This window comes from Truncatella angustata (genome assembly GCF_020726525.1).
Source record: "Truncatella angustata strain MPI-SDFR-AT-0073 chromosome Unknown BKA67scaffold_7, whole genome shotgun sequence".
In the NCBI taxonomy this organism is placed as follows: Eukaryota; Fungi; Ascomycota; class Sordariomycetes; order Amphisphaeriales; family Sporocadaceae; genus Truncatella; species Truncatella angustata.
Window position 1 is genome coordinate 2,266,155 of NW_025763387.1, and position 22,342 is coordinate 2,288,496.

Here is a 22,342-nt window from a genome sequence, read left to right on the forward strand (position 1 = left end):
GGAGGCCAGGATTAGGACAGGCCGTGTTGAGCTACTGTTTAGAGCATGTTGTCAGTATTTCTTCAATTATGCTATACGCGATCGTAAGGCAATAGATGATGCTACCTACCTGCTGGCACTCAATTGAGGCGACGTAGCGCTCTCAGTAAACCTTCCGTTAGGGACAACGTGATTGGTGCGTTTACATGTTCCTGAGGAGACGAAAAAGTGAGAAGGCGCCAGAGAATTACGAAGGAAAGGCAGGAAAAATCAAAAGATAATCATTACAGGGGTTTGAACCCCGGTGCTAGACAAACGTTATTGAATTTTTGCCAGTATGCCACCACCAGACAACACCCAGGATGTTTGTGGCTGGTGAAAGTTGCTATTTTTTCAACATTGATAACGCAACAACTGCAGCTGCCCGACAAGCTTTTGCAGCATTTAATCGACCTGGAACAATCAGACAGTTGGTTCAAGGTTTGCCCTATCATGCGAATGGGCTAGAGGAACTTCGGGTCCTCGGTGCGAAATTCACTTTCCCAAGCAGGAGGATTGCAGAAATTTCATGTATCTGATATGCTGCAGAAGAATAGACTATGGTAAAGGAATTAAAAGTACGACTACGAAGATAATTATTTCTGCTTCACAGCCTTTAACCCGAATTCAGCCATCATTTGCTCCGTCTGGAAAGTATCGCGATCTTTCTCTCCTAGTATTATTCTTTGGATAGCCAATGTGTCCTTGAAGAGCTTCTCAGAGTCTTCCAAAGAACCTCGGAGACCGTGGTTTGCTGCTAGACTGCAAGCCGTCCGCAGTGTTGCACGGTTGTCACGGCCAAGCAGACGAGCCTGGACAGTGAAGACTTTCCGAAGCTCTTCGGCAGCCGTTTCAAAATCGCCCATCTCTTCTAATACCATCGCAACGTTCTGTCTAGTGACTAGCGTATCGGGATGATCTAACCCCAGTTTCTCCTGTTGGCCTCGTAGCACGTCATCAAAGGCCTGCCGAGCCTGCTCCATGTGGCCCTGTTGGGCGTATAGCGTGGCCACGTTCCCGAGGATCCTCAAAAGTTCTGGATGCCCAGGCCCGAGATGACGTTCGGTAATTTTTGATGCTTTGATATAGAGTTTTGTGGCTTCGTCGTACTGGCCGTGAGCCTCGTGCGCAATAGCAAGGTTGTACTGACGCCGGGCTGCATCCATACTTTCGTCTCCGTATTTGGCTTTGCACCACTTTAGCACTTGCTTGTAGTGATTCAGAGCCTCCGAAGCGTCTTTCTTGTCTCCGTGGATGATTTGAAAGGTGGCCATCTCGCTGATTTTCCGAATTGTGTCCGGGTGGTCCTGACCCACACTCCCCTTGAGCTCTTCTGCTTCTTTCCTTGAATTCGCAATACGGGTTTCAGGTGTATCTGGTTTCAGGGCAGCCCTTGTTGATGTCTTGTTCTTGAGAAGAGCTTTCTTCACATCCTCTATCGACTGTATTGTCTTTTTAACCAGATCCTTCTCGCTCTGGAGGTCCTGTTGTTGCAAGGCGAGACATCGCTCAAGACATTCAAGAGCTGAAGAGTACTGCTTGAACCGTTGATAGTATCTTGAAACCTCGTACAGTAGCGTTGTGAGATGCTGTTTAGCCTCTGATGATGATGGTTGAAACTTTAGCGCTGCCAAAGCACAAGGTAAAAGAACCTGACAGTTGGCGAGGTCGTCCTTGTTTGCCTTGAACCTTTGGCACATAGTGAACAATACCTTCGTCTCAGTCAACTCCTTCTCGTTTTCCTCAACGAGCCATGTCTCCACACATCTTCGGACAACAGATGTCATGCAGTAAACACGCTTGTCCTTGGACGGCTCGACCATGCCAAACCTCACCAATTCTACCAATGAGCCGCGGGATAACTGCTGTCGCTCAAAGAAGATTTCTGGAATGCTTTGAACATCAATTGAACCAATGACGAACAGTAGGTGAGCTGCGCTAGGGTGGTCCTTTCGGAGCGCCTCATATAATAAGCGCGAAGCACGCAATAGGCCGGATGTTGTTGTACCCGGTGTTTGACGAGAGGAGAGTAGCTCTCTATACTTTGTGCAACTAATGTCTACCATCTTACGATATATGTGCGCCAATACAATGGTACCGGCTGAGGTACCAAGATCTTTCGCGACCTTCAAAGAGCTTTCTCTCCTGTGGGAGTCCGATGTGACCTTACCGAGAAGGAGGCATGAAGCATCGTCGTCTTTCAGGGTAGATACGTTAATGACATACTGGGCATCTTGGTTGACCATTCGCATCGCTAGAGCTTTGTCTCGCGTGGTGATCAGAATCCTGGCAAAGTGCGCCTTGGGGATGAACGTCAGGAGAGACTTTCCCGCATGCAGGCATTCACTCGCCTTCAAGTTTGTCATGTCCTCCAGGCCATCGAGAATCATGAGCCAACGCCCTTCTTGATTCAGTCTGTCGTATACGGCCTTCAACACACTACCATTTTTTCTATTCTTGGTGAGACCAAGACTCTCAGCAATACGTATGTATGAGAGCTCAAACTCTGCTGCGGTGGCTGCGTTGACCCAAAGGACGTTAGAGCACCCGCTCTCTTCGTAGAATCTGTGTGCATATTCTACGGCGACATGTGTTTTTCTGCAGACCATGCCAGTCAGTCTTCCACCATTGTCTAACGCCATTCTAGGCCTGAAAGAAGTCCTTACCCATTTCCTGAGCCCCCACATAAAACCACGTTCATCGTCCGATCAAAACTCTCTTCGATCAGACTTAAGATATTGTCTCGGGGCACAAAGTTGCTTTCCCGATTAATCGGAGCAAGAAATGATGGTATATGATTTACTGTCTTGGTGAGAAATTGAGGAACCGGTTCTTTTTCTATAAGCACTCATAGTCAGAATAAGGTCTATTTATATACTCAATCTCGAAATATGAAAATGTGTGTGACGGTTTCGCGATAAATGGTGGCATGTCCTTGCTCCAATACCAAATTTCTATCACCATAATCTGACATGCCTGTCCCTTGCAGAATTTGCAATGAACATGTCGCGGTTCGCAGGTGGCTGGCCGGCGATAGCTCTTCGGGGCCATTGCGATATGCGGTCAATGTAGCTTTCATATTCTGCTTTGGGAGTTGTCTTACCTAGTCCGCGACTTTCCATGAGTGCCTTTGATTTGCTGACCATATTCTTGATCTGTCTGCGTACCGATTTGTAATTATCATCCTCGCTGTCTTCGAATTTATTCATGGCGAAGTGGTCCAGGGCTAGACCTTCAGATTGATGCCCAGGGAGTGTGCCGGAAGATTGGTTCACAAATAGCTCCTGAGTGACGAGTTAGAATAGAAAAGTATACGTGATAAGTCAGTTAGGAAATTCCTACCCTTTTGAGCCCATCAATGCCAGCAATACGCCCAAGATTAGATGCTCCCTGCTCGTAAAAGCAATAGAGAGTTGGTCCATTCGGTTCATTAACCTTTCTCGTGAAGTCGCTGACGGTATTCACAAGCAAATCATTGTCCTGTGCCATGGTGTGAAGCAGGTTGGCCTGTACCGACTGTGTAGCTTCAACGATTGCGTTGTAGACCGAGCCCTGAGTCTGTAACTGGGAGTTCTCCTTGAGACCGAAATGAGGAGTTCCAAGAAATACCATTCCTACTACAGAGTCGGAAATCCCCGGAAATTGCGTCTTATGTAGCGCTGACGTGGTGTATGCCTACAGTATAGGGAATCAAAATCAAGGTTGAATATGACTTGAGACCGAGACACTTACGTATTGGATAACAAGCCCTCCGAAGCAGTGACCGATGAAGATCACTGGGCGGTATAGGCACTTACTCCGTTCTTCGCAAAGAGATTTGAGTAGCTTTGTGGCAACGTTCTCGAGTGACTGTCTGACGGCTTGTTCTCCAAACCAGCATGACTGATAACCGTACGTCATGATACGGGCTTTAGAAAGGTCTTTTGGGAGCATCGTTTTGTCACTCAGCCAATTCACTGGCTTCTGCTCTTTGAGCCCGGCGGTCCATGTGTACCCTGGATTTGCACCCATACCATGGACAGCAACTACACTATGAGCAAACAAAATCAGCCAACCGATAATCATCGTTCCAATTTGAGAACTTACTCAATTTCAATTTCCTCTGCTTCTTGCGGTTGGAACATGACTTTGAGGCCCAAGTCACGTGGCAAGATCTTTCTGTCCTTGGGCTTGGCAACAATCTTGGCGGCACCAGCGGGCACCGCTACCTGCACCTCTAGAGGCTCTTTGCTAGTCATGGCTATTGTATGTAAATCAGGCTTCGACATTCCTATCTGTGTGGTGTATCTCATAATCCGTGACGATGCAAAGCTGTGGTTTTAACTATTTTACCCCTGGTTATAGGTTTGCGGCGAGACGTAACGATATCTTTGAATACATACTGAACAGTCTTGTAATATTGTAGCGATTGGCTACGAGATTTGGGGGCCATCCCAAGCTGAGGTATATTTTAAACACGGGAAAGTGGTCGTAGTTTTGAGGTACATCATCTCAAAGTATACATAAAGATCACGGTTCATTGACCTAAATAACCTAATTTTGGGAGCTATAGCACAAGCGGTCATCTAAGCCATCCTAAACAGTGTGCAATGCTGACCATGTGTACGTTATCCACTGCCCCTCCATGTCGGGGGATGCCGAAAGCGGCGATGCTGTGCATTTCGACGACCGGACATACACTTGCAATAGCCGTCCAACGTATGCTGCGGTCGGCAGAAGCTGCACCACCCAACGGGTTGACAAAAAAAGTGCCGCACCCCTATAGTGATAGTAGTTAGTGTTGTGTGCAGGGGTGCGGCACTTTTTCTGGCAACAGCCTTGCCACATACCCAATTCTGAGGCAGGCAGGCTGTGATGGGGAAGATAGAATGCATGAGAACAAGGATTAGGAGTGGGATGGCTGCAATATTAGCTGCAGGAGTAGCGACTAAGCATTTTAGCTGTCAGGTTGGGGGTCGGTACACCCTATTCGGTATCGGGTATGCATATCTCTACCACGGGAACCAACTTTTCTTTTTCCTTCCCTATCGATCCTACGGTCCTTTAGCTTTAGGACTATCAACCAGTATCCACGTCTGTCTCCGTCTGGACTCTAAAATTTCTACCGACATGCTGACACAGCGCTAATATGTAAGGCTGTGAGAAGGCTGCGTAATACTTCCTTATCTAGGAATAAATAAAGCTATTGTTAGGGCTCAACTGAACCTGAAACACAGCCTCAACATTTTAGTTGGTAATAAGGCTGCGGTTTTTGAATTTTTGGCAGGGCCAGTTGACCGGTCGTCCGCCATGTGACCCTACGATGCTTCTGCGGGGCTAGAACCAGGCATACAGTCTTCCACTCTCATCATGTGGCATATTGAGCCCGAAATGTTCTAAAAATTACAAATGCATAGACAGTATGGTGGTGTTTCGGAGATGATTGAGCCACATCTGTCGGCGTTTTGCATTTCAGAAGCGTCGGAGATGAAGCTCTATGTTGGGCCCTAAGGCTAGCCTTGCATAGCTGAACCTAGCTTGTATGAACCTTACCTGCTATTTCATACCCAAGAGCTTTAAAGAAAGATTTGCAGGACATCTAGTCGTGTTCCACCTGATGGTCTCCACTTCACTCCGGTGTAGCCTCACAGTCTCATTTGCGAGCGCCTCATCTTTTGCGCTTACAAGACTATGTCACTATATGTCTGCTTGACCGGGAGTCTACAAGGAAAGTTGGAAAGTTGGAAAGTTGCAAAGGTACGAAAAAGGAATAGATAAATCATCACGAATGTGTTGTACCACACAGCAGGAGGCTTAATGCTGTGTTGTGGCGAATATGGCGTCGAAGCTAGCTGTAAACACGAGATACACATGAGTTTATGATCCTCAGTTGGTAGAATTATTACCAAATTGGTGCTTTCCAGCTTTGATGATGATATGTTGCTCTGCGAACGCCTGGTTTTCAACTTGTGTTGGATCAGTTGTTGGCTAGTTGATCCGGCGTGCTTGTCCCTTTTTGATATGACTCTGCCTTTACCCATTGGTCATCATACTAGTTCGCACATTCTGAGCGTTCTAAGGATGGTGTTCAACTCATGAATAACGTCTTACTTGCGAGTGGAATTACACATGCGCGCTAATTCAAGCAGAAAGTAATGTCTTATCATAGGTCGGTTCGAGAGACACATATATTTCGAAATTATGGTAAGGAAATGACGTAGCATTAAATTTGAAAACAACATGAAAAAGACTTTCGAAAAACCATTAGATCCTCTCCTGTGAGTCCACCACTATAATTTATTAGCTTATCAAGCAATGCAATTTGACCATAACGTATCATCACTCGTAATTCAGGAGGGAAATCCTTCCTTAACCAATATGTCCATAGTTGAATACCCCCTCTGGAGTCCGCTGAACAAAAGTGATCCCCATGGTTAGGTAGAAAAGTATAATGAGAGCCAAAAATCCGTGTTGAAGTCCTTGTTGCCGATTGCCACGCTGGATAGCAACGTCACTGCTGAGCAGACTTGAATTAATGGATCGGTTTCCGTCGAGTATCGCGTTCAATGCCTGTAGTGAACCGATGTCCGCCAGCATGGCCAAGGCTAGGCTAAATGTGCTCAGGACTAGGGCCACCAGCAATATGATCTTATAGCCCCGTCTACGCGAAGAGCCGCCGACGGCACCACACAAGATGCAACTCCCCAAGACAAACAAGACAAAAGCAAGAACTGGCGGCTCCCAATTGAACACATCGCTCTGTAGGTGCTTTGCGATGGGAAGAGTCATATTAAGTGCATTTTGGAGTTGAGCTTTTGCATTGTTTGTGAGATTGAGGTTCTCCAAAAACTCCTCACTGAGGTCGTCGATATCTGGTGTTCTCATGTTCGCGACGCAATGAGACTGAGCATTGTTCGATGTGGTTCTATCACCACGAGAGCCAAGTGTCTCAGACATCGAGACACAACCACCTATTAGTACCACATTAGTCTTCAACTGCCAGGCCCTATAAAAGACTCTATTTTTTATGCTCACCGAAATATCCCAAACGGAGATCGATATCATATGTCTTGTTGACGCTAAGCTCGGCTAGGTAGACATCCTTTATCGACGAGTTGGTAGATACGCATCCCACAAGGACGAACACTTTTTCTGTCAGGCCAGGTAAATAAGCAAGGTGACGGAGCAGTAAAACTCACCTCCAACAACACAAGCGCCAATGAACATGAATAATGGGACGCAGGCAAGGAAGACGTTACAACGCCGACTGCCTATTGACAATGAGTACTCTGGCTCTTAGGCTGTTGAAGTCCGCATTCACGAGGACCTACCTGAAGAGCGCTTTGCGCGCTTTGTCCGAGACTGCTTTACTTGGCGTGGTTTGGCCATAGTCAAAACTCAATACCCTGGTACAAATTATGATACGTGGTTGAATCGAGTGTAGTAAAATCTCCAAGGGATCTATGCTCTCTACACAAGTCAGCTTTAATCTCAGAAGGTCGATCATATAATATATGGCTTGTTCATTGTTGACAAGACATTGATGATGAGACTTCGATGACAGGGGTCTGAGGGTCTTCTGCGGCTACCATCGTGATACCATGCAAGTGTTCTGCCTCTAATTTGCCACTTTCGACATTTTAGCAATCCGACGTCGATAAATCCCCGGCGTCTACCAAATATAGACGGTGTCCCATATCCGAGACTAATTCATGAATGATAGCAAATGTGTACATTTTTCATCAAAATACGAAGCTTGCATGAAAGCTGAAACCAATATTAGCTGGGTCGTGGGGGCTTCGGTATGCGCTGAGCCTCATATCTATACTACTCAACAAGGATCCGGTAAGCAAGGCTGCGCTGGTTTTCACATGCTCAGACCCGGAGCCAAAGACCCGGGCGTCGCTTGCATGGAAGATACCACCCACCACATGCTTTTGGCTGCATGCATGCGCAGCCCATGGGTGCATGGCGGGTACCAATAAAGAGGATATGAGGCTTAATACAATTGACCGAAGGCAACCTTTGCAATAAGGCTTCACAATTGCTGACGGCGTCTGCTGGTCTTTCTAGCAGGTATTTTACTAAAAATAAAACAAAAATAAAGAAAAGGAAAAAAAGGGGGGGCCAGGGGCAATTGAATGAGGATTGTCTGTAGACTGGATTGAGACTGGAGATGGCGTTTGGAAGATAGGGGCGGCGTACTCACGCTGCATTTCCAGCCCACTGTAAGTAAGTTTGAGATGAAACTGAACAAACATCTTCTGGGCCTAATTTGAACAACTGACAAGGCATGCGTATCGCAAAGACCGCATGAGTAGCTTATGGATCAAATCCCAAGGTTTTAACGAAAAGATTGTATGAAGCTCTACAAACGCGTTTTGACAATAAATTGAAAACACCAGAAACCACAGAGAGCAGTGTGTATGGTTCTACTGTCCCTTTATTCGCTGCATCGACCTCTGATATGCTAGCTTCTGCGCGTGCGACCTTTTCTCCAAGAGCAAACGCTGCCGAGTAGCCTCCTCCGTCATTAGTTGCTTATTCCTCTGCATTGTAATATCCTGCTGTTGGGCATGAAGCTTCTGCTGCCGCTCGCGCCACTGAGACTGTTCGGCCGCGGCACTTTTCTGTGCTATAGCTTCTTGTTGTTGTATGGTCACTTGTGTCTTCTGGTGGATCTGGGTTTGATGTATAAACTGTGACTGGTTTACTTTTTGTGCCGTCTTCTCGTGCTCATGCTGTTGCCACTCATTGTGCTTGGACCGGTCAATAGTCGTTTTGAGCTGTGCGTCTTCCCACTCGCGTCGCATCTTCTCCTTGTGCTCGAATTCGCGGCTTTGCCATTTATCGCTCTCCTCTCGTCGCTTCTTCTCTTCTTTAGCGATATTATCTGGAAGCCCAACAGCGCCAGGTGGCTGTTGGGTTCCAGAATCCGCGAAATAGCGATCAACGCAATGCTTTGTTCGTAGGAGGTGTTGAAGGGATACACTTCTAGATGAATTACTGTTTCGACAGCATATACTTAGGTAGATGGTAGGCGACATAGAAAGCTTTGTTCCTTGCTCCGAGTAGTGCTCGAAGAGATTGTTATTATCATTAATAACCCGCCACATGACCGTATCCAGGAGAGCGTGGGTGACATTATACGGCTGAGGATGGTCAAGAGCAAGAAACAGAGGGTTCTTGCCCTGCCACTTTGCGAGAGGGTCAGTCTTTCCCACCTCAAGAGCCGAAATAGTCTGCTCTATGTCTGCGAGACTTCGGTTTCCATCACACATGTATGCTAGTTCTTGAAGAGGCGTCCGACCGTCATGTTCTCGTCTGCTACTGGGAAAATTTACGTCGTGCTTTGCTTTGACAAGGGCAGCAACAGTATCCTGATGCAGGTTCCTGGCTGCTTCGTGGAGGCTTCCGTCATTCAGCTTGAATTTTACTTTCAGCAGAGACTTTACAGCAGTGAGATCGCCTTCCCGAGAAGCGTAGAAAAGCGCGGATCTGTCGTGAACGTCTCGTATATATGTATCAGCACCCGCCTTGATGAGCTTACTTACGACCAAGCTACGATGATGTTTCGCAGCCATGATCAAAGGGGATGCCTTTGAAAGGGAAGTCGTGATATTCACATTCTCTTGACAGTTACATGTTAGCCATATCGCACTGAAGTCAATTTATGATAAGTTGGACTCCTCTTACCTTTATTTGCGTCGATTAGAACCTGTATAACAGCGTCTGACACCGGCTGCTTGCCTTCTGATGGCACCATAGCCCACGTCAACGCAGTGGCTAGCTCAGATGTATTCTCATATAGCGTCGCCTCAAATCTAGTGTCCAAAGCGCACCCTAGCTCCACTAAACGCTTGACCAGCTTAGGAGATTCGGGATACGTTGCGAGACAGTCGACGATCGGTGGATATCGGCCATAAATAGTAGTCCTGTAATCAGGCCGACAGTTTTCCGGGATGCAATCTGCATTAAGGACTTTAATGAGAGCGAGTGCCACGTCCTCTGCTAACGGGGTGCTAATGACCTCGGCAAAGGCTTGCGTCATAGTCTCCTTGCTAACACGAGATTTGACCAATTTCTTGAGGAGTGAGGTGTTACCAGCTCTGACAGCTATCTTCAGTGTTTCTCCAAGCTTGAAGTTGACATCCGTTGAAGCGGCATACAAGAATTCGTCAAGGAGGGTTTCAGATGCTAACCCTTGTGCGAAAGCACTGGTTACTTTGAGAAACGCCAGGTTCACTGGCTCACCACTGGCACCCATTTCTAGCAGCATTGACACAATCCAACCATTGCGGTCGTCCAGGGTGTGCCACTCCTGTGAGTGGTTTGTCACACTCTCCATTGCCTTGTTTGGGGCTGCAACGTTGGTAGAATTGGATAATAGCTCGCACGCATCACGGTTGAACAGCCGAGCAGCTTGGCAGAAAGCGTCCGTAATTGAAGAGCTAGGTATGTCTTGATCAAGAAAAAATTGGACCATTTCAAGACCTGAGGGTGTAAGCCACTGCTCCCCTGCTGCAAGCATTTCAGCAAATCCTCGAGAGATAACTGCCGTTGAAAGCTGAAATTGAGCTAGATACTTGAGGATATCGAGACAGATAGACTTTGCAGCAGATATAACACCAGCGGCTTTCAAGTCCTCGGCGATTGCTGGATCCGTCGATGTGGCCTCCACTATCCTAGAAACGATTTGTTTCCTCAATTCTGGGTGTGGCATTCTCATCGCATGATCGAGAACCACTACCAGCGATTTAAAAGATGGCTGGTATTGAAGAAGCAGATTGAAAATAGTGATCCACCCCTGATCAACAGCCAGGGTGAGGCAACGACCTTCCTGCAAATTGACATCCACCTTGCCGCCTTGCAACAAGATTCGGGTCAGGGCATACCGAGCTTGTTCGTCGCCAACCATCATTTTATCATCAAGAACGTGTATCAGTATCTCACTGAGGTCCCCCTGCAGCCCAGTGGAGAACAGAAGCTCAACCATCCGATGCGCTAGACAGATATCGCGTAGACTCGCCGTTTGAGCAATCGCAGCCATCATACTCAAATTTGATGGTTTACCCAAAAGTACAGTCTGTAACAGGTTCGGCTGTCCGCTTTTGAATGCTGACACAACAGCGGCTCCGCCGTGGTGATCGACAGAAGAGTGGTGGCTGACTAGGGAATCTACTAATTCATATTGCTGGTGGCTAATTGCGTAGAGCAGAGTCTTGTCCGTGATTGAGCCTTTCGCTCCTGCTTGCAGACATGCTTCTAAGCATCTGAGTTGTTTGTGAGAGTACGCCTCGCCTACGGCGAAGTCTAGCAGGTCCACATGTTGTCTCATTTCTCTGTGAGACGCAATAACTGCAACAACATCTTCTTTACCATTACGTATAGCAGTGATGAGCGCGGATGGTTGGCCATGTGTCACATTTGCACCCCCATCTAACAGTATTTGGACTGTTCTGGCATATCCTAGCGATGCAGCTAGAACGAGGCCTTTGTCTCTGGAATCCTGGCATACGCCTCTCTCTCGCTGTAACAAAGCACTAACGACCTTTGAATCCCGACGGATGGCGTCAAGGAACTCGCTGCACAGAGGGGATGCATCAGCACCCCGGGCCATCAAAATTGTAACTTTGTTCAAGTTGTTTTGAGCGATGGCAATAGGTAATGCACTGGCCAAAGCTGTATCATCGGCATGCTGGGCGAGGAGAAGTAGGATATTTTCGTGGCAGGACCGTGTCGCTTCCGCAAATATGTCGCTACGGATGTCCTCTTGGTCCTTGCTCATGACCATCTTGAGGATATTGGTACTCTTGCGTCGCTCGAAACAAACTTCGGCTCCGTATTCCAGTAATGCCTCAACCAAGCCTGAGCTTGCGCAAGGAACTTTTCCATGGATAACGCTCGCAAGTACCGCGGTAGCTTCTTTTTGTCCGGGCCTTCGCGATTTGTTTGCGGTGATGCAGTGCTCTCCCATAAGAACCTCAGCCCTGTTGAAGTCGTCTTCTGTGACCCTCACTGCCTCGTAATCATTCGTGAAGCTTGCTTCAGAATGCGTGGAACTGAAAATAGACGGCGAAATAAGTGAAGGACTTATCATGGACGGTTGCAAATAAGTGGCAGAAGAGGTAGCTGAGGAAACCATGGTGCCGGTATTTGGTGAAGGAATAATCATGATTAATGACGGATATGACGCCTCCAAGGATGGAAAACTCTTTAATTTACGGCGTTATCTGACAAATTGGTTACAGTAGTTATACGAAGAACCGAAGGCCAATAGTAAGAGATATGTTGGGGATGGGTCAGCTATCGTAGAAGGTTCAACAGCTCTCAACAACTTCGAATTAAGTGATTTTGCTAAGAGACAATATATTTCAACCGAATCGAGGAGAACTTAACTGTTCGGGATTGGAAAAAGTAAGGGGCAGTCATGAACTACCCAAGCTAGTCTACCGCGGCTGAAGAGGCTCTATGGACTATTGCTCGGAGAATTGGATTATCAAGAACCGAACTTAACCAATTATCACGTAAGAATTGTATAGTAGAAGGTGCACAGGACTGGGTTGCACATTGCGCCACGGCCTCCCCTATTTTTAGTCGAAACCGGAGGGTACTTTGTTGCCAAGTAGCTCCGACGGACCGCATAGGATAATGGCTGCAGGCATGCATGCAGATGCAAGTTCACCGAACTCAGCCGCAGAGCCTTATCTCCTACAGCCATAAAAATTTACTTTTGGCGAAGTAAATCAAACCCAGTCAACACTATTCTTAGAAATAAATAATGGCATGTGAAATTGTTCATACGTTACTATGCCATACGCCTCAAAAATTGATAGCTTAATTCGAGAATGCGTGCACTCTTCTGGGACAACGGATCGTGCCATACTTTCAACTTGTAACTGACCAAGATTGACACCTAACATGGCAATTAACCAGCCTCAAGATCTAATTCCAGGCTCCGCTGAATGGACGGCTACATACTTGAAGGGACGCGGGCTCAGCTGCTTGCATTTCCCCAAGTATCGTACCTACAACGCCAAGTTTCTTTGTCCGTACCCAAGCCGCCTCGGATTTTTCCATACCCTGGGTCCAGAACCGGGAATCAGCTTTCTCGACACCGGAAAACTCTGTAACAACTGTCTCGATCTAGTTGTACCGAACGGCTTCAACTACTGGTCTGTATGCCCGCGTTCTCGAAGCCCTCCAAAGATCAAAGATGGAGACAGCAAAGACACAGAGCAGAGTCATCTCGAACACTCGGTGGTTTCATCGCCTACGGCACGATGGTTAGATATCATACCATCAGCAGTCAGCTACCCACAGCTGTTCCAAGCAGGGACGGAAGGATTCTCTGATGCAACCATCCGATTTAGTAACACAGCTAGTCAAGTTACGGCATTGCCAGTCACTCTTTCTATTCCGCTTGTTGATAAGTCCCAAGAAGCATGGAAATGGTTGCAAAGCGAGCGCAAGCCATTTTACATCGATCAGCTACACCTCACGAAAGGATGGACGCCGTTTGCCGAGAAGTCTGCAGAAATCGACTCCGCCATAGCTGTTCGGGTGGGGACGGCATTCTCTCCAGCACTGAGGAAGGCAGATACCCATACTTCTAGGTCTAAGAAAGCAGAATCATCAGAAAAAAAGCTGGATGGTACCGATGAACCTTCCGTTAATAAAAAAGTACAGGTGAAGCGGAAAGCACTCTCTGCAACGAACAAACAGCCGCCAGAGACAGTCAACAGCACAAATAACTCTGGCTCTATGAACCTGCAATCTTCCCAGAAGATCTCCCTTCTGATAACCCCGACGCAACCTGTCGTAGCCACCCCATCGCCTGGAAGAACAGCAAACCTATCAGCGGTTACTAAATCCGCTTCTTTCGAGACGCACCAAGTGTCTAGATCGAGCCTCCCAGAGAAGTCCACTCATCAGACTCATTTGGAGGCTGAGAAAATTAAACGGCCAGTAGACAAAGCCACTGAGGAAGCAAAAGCACCCAAGTCTGGCAAAGTATCACGAGCGCCATCTACCCCTACTTTGAAGAAGCATAGAGGGACAGGTGACAAGCTTGGCTTAGCAGGAATTCAAAGAAGTGACCACGTCTCACACCAGGCTGTGAGTAAATCTAAAATATTGTCATATGGTCATTGGACTAACATTATGGGCAAAATAGCTCTCAGGGGAACCGTCTTTACACATCCTGAGTGTTAGTGCTGATAGTGCCAGCTTGAAACCCGAGATAAAATCCCGTAGTATCCCTAAGACGACGCCTTCGGATGGGAAAGTCAGATTGATCTATTCAAAAAACTGGTCTAGGCATGATCCAATGCCGTTTGATAGCCCCATAAAGCCATGGAAATTATCGGACTACGAGCGTCTCGCCGAGGCAACACACGTAACTCATGACTCGTCAGGATATATGCCGCTGGAAGACATTATTGGGAAGGACAATATGATCAAGAGAAAGGCACCCTTGTTAGGTTCGAATTCGCCAGCAGCACCATCAAACACGCTATTGACGAAACTAAGATCGCCCGGCCAAGCGGACAGGCCAAGGAACATTGCATCCTCAGAGCTCATCGGTTCGATCTTGAGAAAACAGCCGATAGTATCAGCTCCTACCGCCGCAAGGAAGGACGACCCCACTAAGCATTTGCCTAAAATTGAGGTTGTAAAAACTCAGCTGCCCAAAATGGAACTTGTTGACGACAAGCCGCCAAAGACTGAAAAGCCTAGAGGCGAGCTCATGGAGACTGGGCCTTCCAAACATGAAGGGCTTCAAAAAAAGCCAAGCAAAAGCAAGCCACTCCAAAATGGAACCTCCAAAAGCAGATCCACCGAGATCAAGTCATCTACAAGCGAAATTCCTGGGCGCAAGCCGAACACTCAAGATATTGCATCTGATATTCTGGGAGAAATAAAGTCTGAAATATCTAAGAAGATGGATCAGAAGACTGACAAGCATCCCAAGCCCAAGACGTCCCATAACACCGGCCCATCTATCTTGGGAGCACTGAAATCTGGTATAGCCCGGAAGATAGATGAAATGACTGAGACATCCGGTAGCTCACCTCAACCGAAAGGCAAAGCTGGATCTACGAGATCTGAGGGGAAACGGTCTGGTAAAAGAGAGCCCAAACGCGACAATAAGGACGAAAAGCCTAAAAATAGCAAGCATGGCGACAAGAAATCTAACGACAAGAAATCTGAGGATAAGCCTGAGGATAAGCCTAAGGATGAAAAGCCGACCGATGAGAAGCTTGTGGACAAGCGCGAGGACGCAAAAATTCATGACAAAACATCTGGCGATCACATACCTGAGGACAAGCTTGATGATCACAAGCTTGATGATAACAAGCTTGACGATAACAAGCTTGACGATAACAAGCTTGATGATAACAAGCTTGACGATAACAAGCTTGATGATAACAAGCTTGACGATAACAAGCTTGACGATAACAAGCTTGACGACAACAAACCTGACGACAACAAACCTGACGACAACAAACCTGACGACAACAAACCTGACGACAACAAACCTGACGACAACAAACCTGACGACAGCAAGTCTGAGAACAGTAGCTCCAAGGATACAGACTACAAAAATGCCAGCTTTGAGGATAGCAATCTTGATACTTCCAAGCCCGAGTACATAGCTAGGTCTGGGACTGTGGAGAACACCAAGCCTCGGAATATTCATCCTGAGAATATGGTCCCTGAAAACATCCTTCGTGAGAGTATCAAGCCGGAGAACATAATACCTGAGAACACAAAACCTGAGAACAGCGGTCGTGAGAATACTAGCTCGGATAATATCAAGTCACAGAGCAGCCCTCAAGAGAACATTGACCCCAAGAATTCCTACACGACGAGCACAAACCCTGGACATGCAGTATTGGACACCAAAGTTACCGAACCTCTTCCCAAGGAAGGCTTGCCAATAGAACCTCCGGAACGCCAAAACCAAAGACCCTTACAAGACTTACCCACTGCTGAACCACCAACAGGCTTTAATCTTGTAGATGATGTCAAGCCGGGCAATCGAGCTAACGAGCCAGAGCCAGAGCAACCGGCAGATTTGCTTCCTGGACAGTCTCAGCCTGACAGCAATGGCGCCATGGCCGATAGTACAAGGTCAACCCCGGATCAAAAAAATGTTGTCAAAAGTCCGGCGGCTAACTCAGACACTGGAAAACCTGCTTTCCCGCTCAACAACAGCTCATCTGTTAAGAGCCCGCTACCTCAGAAGCCGGTCACTAGTATGAATACGGATACTAGCATGGGGGCTGATACACAAAAAAGCTCTTCGGCGAGCCTCGCAGCCGGTTTAACGACCGGAATTGCTGTTGGAGGCGTGGTCGGAGGGTTAGCTGTTGGTCTGAACAAAGACTTTCAACGACCCGGTCTTCATATTGATATCAGCAAGGAAAATATTGAAGACGTTGGCGCTTCTTACAAAGGTGCCACTAGCTCTGGCGGTATAACTCCGGCTGGTTCACAAGGCAGTCAATCATTTAATTCAAGGTCACCTTCACCAGCACGGTCTCTTTCATCACCAAGCTCAGATGCGGGACAGCCAGGCGAACTCCAGGATTCTAGCGACAGAGAGCATGCGTATTCTGAACGTAGCTACTCTGGAAACGACGATGAGAATCCCTCTGAGCATGGGCATGAAGTTCAGGAGGACTCTAACGACGAAGCTGAAGGTAGTATTGATGGCTCATATGACGGGTATGATGGTGAAGGAAGTGACAATGAGCATCAATTCAGTTCGGAAGATGGAGAAGCGGAGGGGGAGTACAATGAAGAAGAAGAGGAGATACTAGAGGAGGAGGAGGAAGAGGCATCGGATCAGGAGGTCGAGGAGACTGAGGAAGAGGTATCGGATCAGGAGGTCGAGGAGACTGAGGAAGAGGTATCGGATCCGGAGGTCGAGGAGACTGAGGAAGAGGTATCGGATCAGGAGGTCGAGGAGGAGGAGGAAGAGGCATCGGATCAGGAGGTCGAGGAGACTGAGGAAGAGGTATCGGATCAGGAGGTCGAGGAGGAGGAGGAAGAGGCATCGGATCAGGAGGTCGAGGAGACTGAGGAAGAGGTATCGGATCAGGAGGTCGAGGAGGAGGAGGAAGAGGCATCGGATCAGGAGGTCGAGGAGGAGGAGGAAGAGGCATCGGATCAGGAGGTATCGGAGGAGGAGGAGGAGGAAGAGGCATCGGATCAGGAGGTATCGGAGGAGGAGGAGGAGGAAGAGGCATCGGATCAGGAGGTATCGGAAGAGGAGGAGGAGGAAGAGGAGGAGGATCAAGAGGTATCAGAGGAGGAGGAGGAACAGTATGAGGATGAAGAAGAGGAGGAGGATAATCAGGAAGATTAGAATTATTATAACGAAGAGGAAAAATAATGAATATCTCCTAGGTAGCCTCGAATTTATAACTTTAATAAACATATCTGGTAATTTCCTTAAGATATATTTCAAGATAGAATGGATGCTCAACGAACTTTGAGCAGAACACGAGTTGAAGTACGCGCAGTTGATGGCTTTGATGCCAATGTACGCATAGCCTCGCAAATCCAAGGTAACACTACCAACCAGGCTGCTGGAATACAGGGCTTAAATTGAACTCCTACATTCGACCGCATTGCAAGTCGATATGCCAGTAATTATAGACGATCCTTTTAGGCAATACATTTTGGCGATCTCAAAAGGAGAGTAAACACGCACATGTGTAAATGGTACATTAAATAGAGGTTCACAAAATGGGCAAATATAGACTGAGAGGATGGTTTACTAGCCCAACTGGCTCCAATAGGTCCTTCCAATTTCTTAGGGCAAGATCTGAGAGTTTCAGAAATAGAGAATACCGCTGAACCACCAGTCAGCTTCAAGTAATGCATTGTTTGTAAGAAACCAAAGCTATGTCTACAGTATACCCAGTACATTCATCTGCAGGAAATTGGGCTGCATCCGTCCTTCACGGGCTCGGGTCATTTACCCATGAGTTTGTTCTCACTTTCGAGGTGAAGAAGTTGGTACACGGCCTTGAACCTAGCTGTTAGCATCTTGACAGAAGATATGGTTCAAATCGGCTCTATCGTTTTAATACAAAGGCTTGCAAATGGATGTAACCTGCAGACTAAGACTTTTTAAATCGGAACGGGAATCAAACGGTGGGGTTGTCGTAATCGATGAAACATTGTACCGTTCAAAAATGCTCCCCAGGCCTACTTGGCCGGGCGGTTCATGGATTACACGTTTCCATGTCACAAGCTGCGGGGCAAGTGATCCCTTCTCGCCAGGTAGGTATGTCCTTGAAGCACCGTATTAGTACTCAAGTGGGTGACCACTGGGTAGTCCCTGGTGTTGTATGTTTTAGTCTTTGCGTTATTTTACATTCCTTTCTCTTTCTCCAAGGATTTATTTATCTGTACCTCGCTCCAAACTGGGCCAAGACGGAACTCGATAAGTAGGAGCCTAAGCAGTCCAGAAAGTCCTCTCCGTCAACGATGTTTCATACTGTAGCAACTACATTAGCCCCGCAAGGCTTCTCAAACCCAAATGTATTCCTTGGCCTGTCGCAAAACGTGGTTGTGCCCAATACGCTCCGGCCGCGAATCTCGATTGAAGACCAGACGAATGCTTGTTCGGCAGCTTGGGAGATGAGCTGGCCGGCATCAGTTACTTATTAGTTACATAACAAAAGGCGATGGGGGACAATGGGCACACAAGGAACGTGTCTGGCTGAGCGCAACTTCGGTCGACTGGTTGTGATATTTCTCCCAGTCTAGCAACCACTCTTCATGGTTGGAACAACTCGATAGTTGAAATTATGTACAACAAGCGTCACTGTCACCTTACTATCTCAAAAAGGATGTGCCCTCTTTGATGTTAATACTAGCTATACACAGTTCTGGCTACGCCGATCTAGGATCTAATCCTTTTTCCAGGAAACGTGTAAGCATTACGGTTTTACGGTTGACAACCAATCGATAGCATACTAGCAGTTATGTCGTACGATTTATGACTCTATCTACTCCGTGCATACCCACCACTTGCCATATGAATATCAAGCTACTGGTCTTGGTTGTGGTGAAGTACAAAGCAGCCCGCACTTGGGTCTCCTCATTGTTTCCGTAAACAGCCATTTGCGATTACCGAGGGATAAGTGTTTTTGCCATTTCCACTGGTCTTGCAGTTCTTGAGCAACTGGTGTTTCTGTTTGACTCCATCTTATAATCCCGAACTCATGTTATCAGACAGTCTGCCTATCGAATCAAAATGTATGGCTTAGCGGATCTACTTCCAATTATTGATCATAAAGATATAAGCAAGAAACTCATCATGGTACTTCCTGACGCGATCTTTCCTACCGAAGTCAATCCTGCTAATGTAAAGCAGTTGGCAAGTGATGTAACTGATGCATACGATTACTTTAGGGCCCGGCTCTCCGCCTACAGCGCTAGAATTGAAAATATATGGTCGGAAATGAAACGCAAAAAGCACTCAGATCTCCTCGATGTGGTTGGTCCGGGAATTCTATGTGTGCACCGTCCAGATCTCGATGGATGGAAACTAATAGAACTTCACTCGAACGACGAGCCGAAGAGAGTCTCTACACCTTATACAGAGCAGGATCGAGAGTCTGACAAGGTGATTCGCGAATTCATAAAAGGCGTTGATGAAATTCCCGGCAGTGACTCTCCACCAACGTGGCAACCGGTCTTAAAATATACCTTCCCTCTCCGTCGTTAAATCTGGCCTCACAACACCCATGACGACCTTCTTAAAAGCTATCAAAGATTTCCAGGACAGCGCAGACACGATACACGGGAAACCGGCTGCACCTGTTTCATTGCAGAATTATAGAGATCAATCGATTATCGCTCAACATTTACCTAAAGCGCAGCCTTTTAGGACCGATGACTGAAAGAAAAAAAAACCTGATAAAATAAAAAGGTTGAAGAGTGTCTGCCTACAGAAAAAGTCGAGAAGGACTAAGTACGCCGCGTTAAAGCTGCAGGAACAATACCGGGGAGCCTTCTGTACCTACGTCTTCTCTGTCAGCAGGGGCCGGGAAAACCTTCACCTCGACCTCGGTCGGTACTACCACTCCATCGGCAGCTACCACGTCCCTTTCTGGGCCATCGTCGTCGTTGTCATCGGGGTTTTGTATTTCATCAGTAGTCATTTTATGGCGAATGGAACGCTCTGCAGCCTTACTACGCTGCGAACGCTCACAGGCGGCCCTATTACATTAACTCGGAGCCGTGGTGGCAACGTCTGCTGAATTGGGAGTCAAATGTCACGTTTTCCGATAGCTCGGCACGTATAGTCGCATTGGTGCTTGGAGTACAGAGTTCTCATACTTGATTGGAAATAAATGCGCGAACTAAAGATGCCAACCTCGCGGGACAATATCTCGAGGACCCAACACTGCGGCACCAGATACGCTCCTCTCCGAGCCAATCCAGGAATATGCTCTATCGTTTGGACTAATTCCACGGCTTATAGTTCTCGTTCTTCTGTTTTTGACGAGTATTCCACCCTAGCTTGCCGCTGATGCTGTTAATCCAGTCCTCACTGCGACGCCCTTCTGGCATCACAGACGCGAACGGAAATCTGCTGGCACTGACTGTAACATAATCTCCAGGGTACAGCTCGACACGCTCGCGTCCATCGAAACTTGCCCATGAGCTGTTCCGAACACTGTATGGCACACCAACTCGCAAAACAATTGTATCAGGTAGGATAATGGGACGGAATGAAAGAGTGTGTGCGCATATTGAAGTAACCAGCATGACTGGGTTCTCCGGATGACACAAAGATCCACCTGCTGCCAAGTTGTACGCTGTTGAGCCTGTCGGCGTGGAAACACATAGACCATCAGCCATGACCGAGGTGAAATGCTCGTCATCTCCAAAAATCTCCGTAAAAGACATGGTGGGGTTCGGTCCACGATCTACAACAAGCTCGTTGAGGATCTCGTAGGTTCCATCAGGCCGGTGAGTGTGATCGTCGTCTTTCTCCTCTCCGATGAGTTCTTCGACCAGATCTCGCCTGCTATGGGCTTCATCTTCATCTTCGTCCTCGTTCTCTGCCTGTCCGGCATCGTTCTTGATAGTCTTCTTGCGCTTCTGGCTTCTCATGACAGTACACTCGAAGCGCAAACGTAGGCTCACCGTAACTCCATCCCGGAAGGCCTTGGTCAAGATATCCTGGTGCTGACCAAAGTCGAATTTCGTCATGAAGCCCAGACTTCCGAGTGCAAAACTGAGGACCGGTGGTACGATTCGCTGGAAAAGCCAACTGGCATACAGAACAGTGCCATCGCCACCCAGACTAACGACGAAGTCAAACGTGTGAGGTCTCGACCTGCACATCTGCACATTCCAGTACCGTAACCGCTTATCCAGTGCGTTCTTGGGGGCATCTGGTTCCATTTCCTCGGCGTCAATGTACTCCTTTCTCAGTTCTTCCAGCAGGCCGGGCATGTTGAATTTCTTATTTTCTTTGATGCTGTCCTCAAGATAGACAGTGTATCTAACGTCCCGCTCAGGACTCAAAAGCCACTTGGTCACCTCTCGAGTCTTCGGGATGAGATCGGCGTCGTAGACCTTGGTAAGAATGAAAATCGATTTCGCTTTGAATCTGAGACGAACACTACCCAATCTCCTACTCAGCTCGCGAACGCCCCACGCCATGTCACTCAATTGCTTTTTTGTAAGCAGCCTGCTGTGCAACTCGCCATGTTCTTCACTGCGAAGGTCGAGTTCTGATTGCGACTTGTTGATTGAGGTCTTCCACGACTTCTCGTCGATTTGGCCAGCATCTGTACTTTCGGAACTGTCCGGCTCTGTTTTAGATAACCTCCTTTGTTCTCGAGTGGCGCCTTTGGGTTCAACTATGCGGTCGAAACCCCTCTCGACAGTGATGTTATCATGAGAGCTTGGTTGCCTGTGGTTCTCAAGGTAGTGGTGGACCAAGCACTGCGTCTTTTTGGACTGTTTATCTATCTGAGGCATGATGGCGTCGCTGGGGACCAGGGAACTCTTCCTCCGGTACGGGTTTGTCGGATCGAACGAGACCTTGAGAATCACGGTTCAGCAATGCGCTCTTGGCTTTTCGTTTGTTTGGAGAACTGGTAGCACACTTCAAGTGGTCTCGAATCCTCATCGCTGGCGCTTGATGCGCGATCCCGATCGTCATGCTGCACCGGCAATTGGTCTTGGTCGAAATGAGCGTGCTTACCCTCTGCATGGCCCTTTGCCACGAGGCCGTTCTCTGCGAATTTCGTCATATCGTCGTCGACTCAGCATACAGCAACCTGCTACGTCGATACGCACG

The 22,342-nt window shown here is 47.6% G+C and overlaps 6 protein-coding genes across 6 annotated transcripts; 2 read left to right on the top strand and 4 right to left on the bottom strand.

Moving 5' to 3' along the window:
- Window positions 1-614: 614 nt before the first annotated feature.
- BKA67DRAFT_522389 (uncharacterized protein) lies at window positions 615-4,256 on the bottom strand (the record flags this gene model as incomplete). Its single annotated transcript, XM_046098368.1, has 6 exons — window positions 615-2,583; window positions 2,685-2,850; window positions 3,134-3,299; window positions 3,361-3,693; window positions 3,751-4,048; window positions 4,105-4,256. The coding sequence occupies 6 exons, from the start codon at window positions 4,254-4,256 to the stop codon at window positions 615-617; spliced, it is 3,084 nt and encodes a 1,027-aa protein (XP_045955471.1).
- Window positions 4,257-6,199: 1,943 nt separating this feature from the next.
- Window positions 6,200-7,386, bottom strand: BKA67DRAFT_682047 (uncharacterized protein; the record flags this gene model as incomplete). Its single annotated transcript, XM_046108939.1, has 4 exons — window positions 6,200-6,968; window positions 7,033-7,149; window positions 7,197-7,268; window positions 7,329-7,386. The coding sequence occupies 4 exons, from the start codon at window positions 7,384-7,386 to the stop codon at window positions 6,367-6,369; spliced, it is 849 nt and encodes a 282-aa protein (XP_045955472.1). The 3' UTR covers window positions 6,200-6,366.
- Window positions 7,387-8,429: 1,043 nt separating this feature from the next.
- BKA67DRAFT_648915 (uncharacterized protein) lies at window positions 8,430-12,509 on the bottom strand (the record flags this gene model as incomplete). The annotated part of the gene is made up of 3 exons (XM_046105998.1): window positions 9,694-12,509; window positions 9,552-9,558; window positions 8,430-9,495 (listed from the first exon to the last, which is right to left on the bottom strand). The coding sequence occupies exons 1-3, from the start codon at window positions 12,170-12,172 to the stop codon at window positions 8,430-8,432; spliced, it is 3,552 nt and encodes a 1,183-aa protein (XP_045955473.1). The 5' UTR covers window positions 12,173-12,509.
- Window positions 12,510-12,764: 255 nt separating this feature from the next.
- On the top strand, window positions 12,765-17,374 carry BKA67DRAFT_694215 (uncharacterized protein; the record flags this gene model as incomplete). Its single annotated transcript, XM_046109263.1, has 2 exons — window positions 12,765-14,115; window positions 14,174-17,374. Exons 1-2 carry the CDS (start codon window positions 12,919-12,921, stop codon window positions 17,372-17,374), a joined length of 4,398 nt encoding a protein of 1,465 aa, XP_045955474.1. The 5' UTR covers window positions 12,765-12,918.
- A 1,902-nt stretch (window positions 17,375-19,276) lies between these two features.
- Window positions 19,277-19,750, top strand: BKA67DRAFT_538974 (uncharacterized protein; the record flags this gene model as incomplete). Its single annotated transcript, XM_046100557.1, has 1 exon — window positions 19,277-19,750. One exon carries the CDS (start codon window positions 19,277-19,279, stop codon window positions 19,748-19,750), a length of 474 nt encoding a protein of 157 aa, XP_045955475.1.
- A 740-nt stretch (window positions 19,751-20,490) lies between these two features.
- On the bottom strand, window positions 20,491-22,295 carry BKA67DRAFT_538975 (ATP-NAD kinase; the record flags this gene model as incomplete). The annotated part of the gene is made up of 2 exons (XM_046100558.1): window positions 20,491-22,083; window positions 22,149-22,295. The coding sequence occupies 2 exons, from the start codon at window positions 22,293-22,295 to the stop codon at window positions 20,491-20,493; spliced, it is 1,740 nt and encodes a 579-aa protein (XP_045955476.1).
- Between the last annotated feature and the right edge of the window lie 47 nt (window positions 22,296-22,342).